Below are 10,000 nucleotides of genomic sequence, written 5' to 3' on the forward strand. Positions count from 1 at the left end.
CAGCTGAAAAACGACCTTAAAAACTCAGACAAAAAATTCATGTCAGTATATCGTGCACTTCCGTTGGCATAACTCAGCGTGGTCCAGTGGAAATACGTTTCCTGAAGGGAATTAAATATTCTTTTCACTGTATTTGATATAATTTCTCTATATTGAGAATAGAGACACTTGGGACTCCTCTGGAACATTCCCTCCAATCAGTCAAGGACAGGAGAGAAAGAATAATCTTCCTCAGATACAGACAAATATAAAGAAGGAAATGTGATGAAGAAGAAAAACAACAAAAAGAGATGTGCTTTAAACATTGCTTTTTTTTTTTTTTTTAAGGTTTCCGTCTGTCTTTCTGTCTACCTCCTTCTCCTTCTCTCTCGAAAATGAAGATGTCGACTCTTCTCTTAGAGTATTTGACAGACTGTGCTGGGCACTCGTTTTGACAGGGGTGTCAGTTTGTCAAATACCCCAAGAGAGGGGTCACTTATCACCTCTCAGAAGCCCAAAGACAGAAGACAGGCGACGTGAAGAGAGGCGGGAAGGAGAAAATCCTCAGGGGAACACCGTGTTTCCTGGTGAATGAGGTTTTGCCAATTATGAATTAAATGACACATGTACATCAGGCTATGTTTCTTTAAATGACACATGTACATCAAGCTATGTTTCTTTAAATACAGCTGTAAGATATTTGTGACTTAAAAGAAAAATTTGTAAAACGTCTGTGAGAATAAAATACCACTGCTTTTGCGAAGTGAATCAATGATTATTAAACAACATTAATGAAATTATATCTAATGTAACGTGTGTGTGTGTGTATGCATGCATGTGTGTGCATGTGTGCGTGTGCATGTGTGTGCATGTGTGTGTGTGTGTGTGTGATGCTTTGGTATCAATGATAATGATGATATTAACAAGAAAGGTTTCTCAGAAGAACAAGGCCATCAATAAGATATTATGTGCAATTCTAAATTGCTTGCAGAATATGACAAAACAAAACTATAACAGTGCAGCACTCTGATGATTCGCTGGCTTCCTGGCGGCTGAGTTCGACATGATTTCACCCTGCCTCACTCAGCTCTTTTTGTTCTGACAGCAACAATGAGACAACCGTAAAACGAAGGGCCTCCCCCTGAGCTCCTCCTCCTCCCTCAGTGACACTCAGAGTGAACCTGTGCTAACGACCCTTCAATCATTTCAAATAAATTAGACTTTGTAAAGAAGCATTTGTAAAGTTACTTTGTAAAGTTCTATTCTAACTCTGACTGGGTCTAAAACTCCGTGCTGGTACCAATGCTGAAGTCTCACAAATCCGTTGAGAAGTTTCAATGCCAGGACGTGGAGCGTGGACAGGCCACAGACGGTCAAAACACAAAGTTTCTTTGACCTTGCTGTCTTCATGCACAAAAATACAAGTGAGAACCGTCATAATCATGCCTGCTGTTTTCAAAGCGGAAAGACAAATGAGATATGGAGCCTCCAAGTAGCGCCCCCTAGTGATTGTTCGGTTAGTGTTACAGTGTTACTGTGTGAAAATGTGTGAAGTCAACATAGACATTCCTCATACCCTATGCATGCAAATCTCCCTCAGTATTTACTGAATATGAATGACCATTGACAAGCCTGCGACCTTCCTCTGTCTTCTGTGACTCCACATTCAGTGAGTATTTTGTCCTGATTGGGAGTAATCGGGCTGCTGATGTTTGACGGTATCAGGTTTAAATTGCTCAGTGGGAAATAGAAAAACATTAGGTCTGATGGTGATCAAAGTCATGTAACGCTGACTGTAGTAGATGACTCATAGCGGTTGTGAGCGTTCAGCTCCTTCCACTAAGAATGCAAGATGAGACTGTCCTTATGTGCCACTTCATCTGAATGCACTGGTTGCCATAGTAACATGCTGACAAAAACATCAAGGCTTGTTAACATATACCCTCCTACTTGTCCTACACGGGCTGCCGAATTCGCCATTGAAGAGGTGCACTTCACTGGACAGAAGGACAGGGGACTGCATGATGCTATCACGACACCCACTGCCTTATGTTGTTATGACTGGTGTATAAAAAAATCATGAGATTACATTTCAGTGAGCTTTTACATGCTGTTAAATTTGTTGCCCTGTACATGTTAGTCTCTAAGGTACCTGAGTGAACCAAAAACAAAATAAGCCAAAGAGGAAGGAACATCCAAAACCTTCGAGAACAAACGCTGTCAAAGTGAAACCTGACGGTGTCGTGTCTGTTGATTTGTATTTGTGCATATGGGAGCACAGAGTCAGTTCTGTAACAGGAGTGATAGTAACAAACAGCTGGGGCCACATTTATAACATACTCACACCACCTCTTCTCTTTTTTTTAATTCATAAACCTCACCAAGCGGCACATAAAATGGACTCACCTTTACACTTACTTTGTTAGGTAAATGAATAGTTAGTTATTTTAGTATGTAGATGTTATAGTTTTGTAATCTGCTTCATGTTTTTCTCAAAAGCATAACAAAATTAACTACAAAAACAACAGGCAGCCTTCCCTTTTCTTAGAAGAGGTAATGGATCTAAGCGGATGGAAGAATACCTGCTTCTTCTGTGTTTTATTAGAAACAGGGAAAAGAAAAGACTGTTTAACTTAAGACAAAGAAAAGTCACTTTAAACCTCTAATGGGCCACTTGTTCAGCTGCCAGATCTCATTCAGTGATCTACCAAAATATGTTTTAGACCAAACCAGGGATCATTCAGTAATCCACTGAAACGTGTTTTAGACCAAACCAGGGATCATTCAGTAATCCACTGAAACGTGTTTTAGATAAAACGTGTTTTGTTCTCCCAATAGAGGGAGGAAGGGCCGCGCCCTTGGGACGCTTCAGCAGAATCAGTTTGTGTCAGTGTCTCTATGTCCCTCAGATCTTCATCTGTAGAACCTCAGAGTCAACTGCCACATCCTGCATGTACATCCAGCATCACTGAACACTGCTCAATAATAGTGTCTGCTTAAAATTTCCCATCAAGGGTGTGGGCACCTGTCCACACGTCACAAGCTGCTTGCAGAGATAGACCCTTTATTATGTCTGACTTCAGTATGTCAGCGGCCTATGGAAGCCACTGTGAGTTTTAATCATAATGGCGTTATACAGTGGTAAAGCCTGGTGCCATATTTGAGCCATGCATGACTGTTGCATGACCATGGGCATCAGACATGGCACAGTGTGTTCAGTCATATACACCATGAGCATGGGCATCAGACATGGCACAGTGTCTTCAGTCATATACACCATGAGCATGGGCATCAGACATGGCACAGTGTGTTCAGTCATATACACCATGAGCATGGGCATCAGACATGGCACAGTGTCTTCAGTCATATACACCATGAGCATGGGCATCAGACATGGCACACTGTCTTCAGTCATATACACCATGAGCATGGGCATCAGACATGGCACAGTGTCTTCAGTCATGTACACCATGAGCATGGGCATCAGACATGGCACAGTGTCTTCAGTCATGTACACCATGACCATGGGCATCAGACATGGCACAGTGTCTTCAGTCATATACACCATGACCATGGGCATCAGACATGGCACACTGTCTTCAGTCATATACACCATGACCATGGGCATCAGACATGGCACAGTGTGTTCAGTCATATACACCATGAGCATGGGCATCAGACATGGCACAGTGTGTTCAGTCATATACACCATGAGCATGGGCATCAGACATGGCACAGTGTGTTCAGTCATATACACCATGACCATGGGCATCAGACATGGCACAGTGTCTTCAGTCATATACATTTCCCATTTGTCTCCACCCTCTCCATCATTCTGAAAGTGTCTGAAAGTATGATTTGTTTTTGGGACTGTTTTCTACCCTATGACAGGAAACAATTCATTTAGTCCATTAAAACAGGCCAAACATCATAAAATGTCTGTTGGAAAAAGGCAGGTACAATAAATACATAAATAAACAAAAGAAAGAATCAAATGCTGAATTGAAACTAGAAGTATGCTCTCTGTAGCAACAGGCAAAACTGTTAGGCTCTCCTACTGTCATTTCAGAGTGATCAATTAAACAAAAAAAAAAAAACCCAAAACCTTTTGTCACAATCACCATGCACATAAACAGTCATTACTGTAACCGAATGCTGCACATTGTGGGCAAATACCATTTTAAGGATTTTGCATCCGATATTTGAAAATGGTGAACACAAGCTGTAAACACCTGGCTCACAGACAGACAATGAAAGCGGATGCATAGCATTGCATAGCAATGATTTTTTTCGGCAAACTCGGATGGAAGAGTCTTAGGTCAATCAGTGGCGTACACTAGAGTACAGACTAGAAGGGGTTAGGTCATAATCCAACACACAGGTAAAGTTTCAGAAACAACCGTGGCAATTTACTGGGGACAATATAAGGCAGCTACTTCAAATTATAGAGCATCAAAAACCATTAGAAAAGGCAGGCTTCATCTCTAGCTGACATACACTGCAACTAACAGCTAAAAAATGTAGCATTTGCTGTAAAATGTGATTTACCCATAGAATGGAAGGCTGGATGAATTGATATACATAATATTCACGGTCCTGAAAGTACAGATGGAGTAGAAAAAAAGAGCAGAACAAAACTCTGCCACGTTGGGAAACATTTGACAGTTTATGGTAAGACTACCTTGATTAATTCTCTCATCGTATCTCAGTTTCCATAGCTGTTTATAACCTCATCTACACAGTGAATCCTTTTTTAAACTACATGAACAGTTTTTTTTTTTCAAATTCATATAGGCTGACAAGCCAGAGAAGGTCAAATTCAGGCAACTACAGGAAATGGCTGGGAAATAGTCAGCCACTCACAGATCAGAAATTATGATTGGATAAAAAAATGCATTAATACAAAAATGTATCAGTTGTATTCAAGATCCAAAACTCCAACAGTCATCCCATACAATACTATAGTCGGGAATATATGGTAGATTTTCCAAGCCTGTGGAATTGGCTGTTTAACTTTATTAAACAATGATTGACTCTTCCATAGGATTCTTTCAGTTTAAATTGTTATACAGTTTCTTAGCAACTAAAAACATACTTGGTCTATGGGATATTGAAGAATTGTATGTGTGTAGATTCCGTCGAGAGGAGACTGAGTCAGTGCTCAGTGCACCCTTTACTTTGGGACCGCCCCTTTGAGACTTTATTTTGAACAAGGTGATTTTTGGACAAGTGGTTTTTGGCATTTGAGATCAGTTTGCATCAGAGTGTCAGTCTGTTGATTGGTGTCTTCTCTCAAACAGTTAGGGTTAGGGTTAGGGTTAGGGTTAGGGTTGAGGTTAGGGTGAAAGTGTTTCCTAGTAAAACAGCTGGAATAGGTTTTTTGGAGGCTAATGCATCTGGAGTAACAGGCAGACTTTTATATCGCTCTTCACTGTATTTCAGCACTGAAAACACACTGACTGCTTTTTGATGTCCATTCAAAACACTTCATTTCAGTGCTTGATCAGAAATACTTTTCATGCATTTTAATATCAGAATAAACAGATCATGTTTTAAGATTTCTTTCATAGCATTAAATCTAGAATTCCTTCCTGGGCATTTCAACATGTTTGTACATGTTTTGTCTTCGTAAAAATATCTTAGCTATAGCAATATTCTCACTTTTTTTCTGTGTCTCTGAAAATCATTTCACAGCTGGATCTAGGTTATGCCACCCAACACTGGCGGTTTAATCTCTCATTTTTTTCCCCAAGTCTTTGTTCCAAGTTGTTCTTTTTTATTATGGTGTGTACAGGCTGAGAACTATTAACAGACATAAAGTATTGATCAGTTTTATGTTGAAATATTGCTTTTGCTTGTATAATAAGAAATAATATTGACTTGCAGGGCTAATATAATATATCAGGGCAATTTTCATATATAACATTTCAACGTAGTTATAAATTTATGTCAATATTCTGTATAGACGTATAGATGAGAGGAAAGCTGTGTTTTAAGGAGTCACTAAAGCCAATGACCTGCATTTACCTCTGAGCTTCTCTCCATAGGCTTTCCACAGTATGGGACACTGGAGTGTCATGAAGGATCATACTGGTGGTCATAGATCATTTATGAGACAACACGGAATGTTACAAACACAACATGATGAATAATGCATTTTTAAAATAATTTATTGTATCTCCTGTTTGAAAAATAAAGTATTATACTTACATGACATCAAACATCCCATTTTTCATTCTTCCATGACTTTTCTCCACATCATTAAGAACGATGATGTAACTAATTAAAACTGAATGTACAGAAACGTGGATCTAAATGGGAGGCCTGTTTGGACTGAATGAAATGACTGAAGTTTTGCTACGTGGTGTGAACAGTCAGTGCCTCTCAGACACACTAGTGTCCACTGTTATCACACTGGGGAAGAGGAGGTCTCGTAATGACCCATGGTCTGTGAGAACACTCTGAATCTGGCCTCAGACAGCACTCCAGCACTGTCAGTCACCCCCTCTGTTCTCCCATCCCCTGCCCTCCTGCCTGAAAGCCCCTGTTCTTTTCAGGCCCTTGTAATGAAAAGGAAACTGAGTTATCCAGCACAACCTCTGATGGTCCTGATAAAAGCCACATACTGGAAAAGGTGTCTTAAATCTGAGGTCAGTTTTCTCACAAATCATCAAGTGCATCAGTGTCTCTCAGGAGGATGGCGGGGAGTCTGGACTCAACACAGGTTTGAAATTGGATGCTGTGTTTGGGGAGCAGGAAGTCTAGCATAGAGCCTGAGGTGTGCAGGTGTCTGAGGAGAAGTCTGAGATAGATCAGCATGTCCACACAGACCAGGAGGAAAAAAACAACAACAACTGTGTGACTGAGGGGGAGAAAAAAACGGTGTCACATGCTACTCAGTAAAGATGACATTTGTTGATGCCAATATTTTAAAAACAATTTCTACAACACCTGCAAGGATTATTTGGCTATTTGATTCTGATTGGTCCTGTAACATTGGTCATTATTTTTGCGTAATATTGGATTAATAATGAATAACAAAAGGATCTTGATGTAACACCTCATTTTATCATTGCAATCCAGTCCTGCCAAAAATGAAAGATTTTTTTAATAGTGGTGTAATAAATATTTAATACGTATCGGCCAATCGAATGAGATGTTTTAAGATAAAGCTGCATCCAATCAGTGTGACCAATCCAGGCAAAATTTTTAAAAAATCACACTTTAAACTGTTGTCGCTGTCATGTCTTAGATGTCAAATTCTCACAAAATGTACATGTCTCTAATGCATATGTGCTGTGTATTGTGCACAAACACAATACACAGCACATATGCATTTACATGTATGTCCAATAGATACCAATACTTTTATCCATATATTTATTTCAGATAAAAATCCCTACATTTGTTATGAGAGAGTTACATGTGCCAGGGTATTTAAACAGGTTGGTGTATAATGGATACTGGGAGACTCACGGAATGAGCCAAGGAGCTGTATTACATAACCTTCATTAGCCTCAGGATTCTGTGCATTTTACAGTGAAATGTCTCCTCTGTCATTAACCTCAGTTTTTAAAGATTACTGACATTTAGAAATGTGAAATTCCATCTTTCTTAACAATAAATAAGTTGTATATTAATTAAAATAGTATAGAATACGTGGTCATGCTTTTTATATAAAATTATGAATAGTTTTTCATTCGTTCTTTTGCTAATAGCAAATGCTAGATTTATTTAAATTAATTATTGATTTAAGTACAGATGACATCATTACTATTACTCCTTTAATCACTTACAAAAAAGCTACCCGCGTTCCTTTCTTTACTTACTTCAATGTATTTATTACACCGATGTGTCTATAACCATTTATCACTTTGACAGTCAGAGAGAGCGAGCGATTGAGTGAGAGCGAGCGAGTGAGAGAGAGAGAGAGATTGCTGGACCACCTTCTGAACGTGACACAAGACTGCTCACTATTCATTATGAGAAACGTCAATCATGTTATTTTAATCTCTCGTTGATATCGATAGGTCGGCCAATCCGTATGTGGTGACGTTTTCATCCAACGCTTGACTCCGGCCTCGCTCCTTCGCCAGCTGGACTTCTGGCTGTAGTCAATACCCTGCCAAAACACCGAAAGCGAAATTGCGTGAATGAGTATTGCCGCGCTGCCAGCGAACCATAGTTCCCATGAGTGTTAGATAAAAATGACTCTCAGAAACTATTCAGTAGACTTCTTTTCCCAGTTTTACATTTCGCCTAATTATTCTACATTTTGGAATTTTTCCCTGGGTGAAGAGATGTATGACAGCAACGCCAAGTACGAGACGGAATCACAGAAGCCAAAGATAAAAGCTTTACTTATCATTGCCTATTCGGTAATTATTGTTATCTCGCTGTTCGGAAACGTGATCGTTTGCCATGTTGTGATTAAAAACAAGAGGATGCATTCCGTTACTAGTTTGTTCATCATGAATTTGGCTATTGCCGATATCCTGATAACGCTGCTGAACACGCCATTCACACTGGTAAGTTTCACCTGACCTACGGGTTTTGTTCCGAATTGAATGAGTTTTTGCCGTTTTAAATATGATTTTGCCAAAATCGAATGTTTCTTGTGATTAAGACAATAAAATTTGATTAGACAAATGCTCGTTAGCTTCCGTAATAATATCTGTCTTAACGGTACTAATTGAATCTTACGTTTTATGTTTCTCATTGTGGTGAATATTCGGTTTAGGCTTGCATGATTTACAATTTTTTGTGTTACACTCGACTGTGTGCGTGTGTGTGCGCACGCGGGTGTTCTTGTATCTGTTTTTTTTCTCAGGTTAGGTTTGTCTACAGTACCTGGGTGTTTGGAAAGTTAATGTGTCATGTAAGCAGGTTTGCACAGTACTGCTCGGTCCATGTGTCTGTGCTGACTCTGGTGGCTATTGCTGTGGACAGACATCAGGTAAAATCTGCATACAAGTCACACTGCTCAACTGTGTCCTCACTCATATATATTTGAAGCTCATGTAGTCTAGTGCCGTGTTGAGTTACATTGATGAGGACGACACTCTCTCTGCTCGGTGACTCTGGGATGTCTGAGAGTCCTGAGTTCTGAATTGCGTAAGACGAGAACAGCACATCAGCACCACTGTTGTCACACAGTGCACAAACACACAGTGCACAAACACACAGTGCACAAACACACAGTACTCAAACACACAGTGCACAAACACACAGTACTCAAACACACAGTACTCAAACACACAGTACTCAAACACACAGTACACAAACACACAGTACACAAACACACAGTACTTAAACACACAGTACTCAAGCACACAGTGCACAAACACACAGTACTCAAACACACAGTGCACAAACACACAGTGCACAAACACACAGTGCACAAACACACAGTACTCAAACACACAGTGCACAAACACACAGTGCACAAACACACAGTACTCAAACACACAGTGCACAAACACACAGTGCACAAACACACAGTACACAAACACACAGTGCACAAACACACAGTACTCAAACACACAGTACACAAACACACAGTGCACAAACACACAGTGCACAAACACACAGTGCACAAACACACAGTACTCAAACACACAGTACTCAAACACACAGTGCACAAACACACAGTACTCAAACACACAGTACACAAACACACAGTACTCAAACACACAGTACACAAACACACAGTGCACAAACACACAGTACTCAAACACACAGTACACAAACACACAGTACTCAAACACACAGTACACAAACACACAGTGCTCAAACACACAGTACTCAAACACACCTCAAACACACAGTACTCAAACACACAATGTACAAACTAGCTATATATGTATATATACACTTTACACTAACACACAGAACACCAAAGGTGCTTTCAGACCAAACAGTTCTAGGGACTCGTCGAGAGGAACTACCCACAGGGGAGCTCCTCCAAGAACGACATACCTTCAAGGGTTTTTTTCCTGTTGGCATTCGCACTGCCAGTAGG

At 40.0% G+C, this 10,000-nt stretch overlaps 1 protein-coding gene across 1 annotated transcript in view; it reads left to right on the top strand.

Annotated features, from left to right (window-relative positions):
* Positions 1-8,186: 8,186 nt before the first annotated feature.
* Positions 8,187-10,000, top strand: part of gpr83 (G protein-coupled receptor 83) — a 14,684-nt gene continuing 12,870 nt past the window's right edge. Inside the window, exons 1-2 of the mRNA XM_030792310.1 lie at positions 8,187-8,507; positions 8,810-8,935. Of these exons, the coding sequence (XP_030648170.1) occupies positions 8,187-8,507; positions 8,810-8,935 (447 nt within the window). The remainder of the gene's footprint in view (positions 8,508-8,809; positions 8,936-10,000) is intronic.

Source organism: Chanos chanos, chromosome 15 (genome assembly GCF_902362185.1).
Source record: "Chanos chanos chromosome 15, fChaCha1.1, whole genome shotgun sequence".
NCBI classification, from domain to species: domain Eukaryota; kingdom Metazoa; phylum Chordata; class Actinopteri; order Gonorynchiformes; family Chanidae; genus Chanos; species Chanos chanos.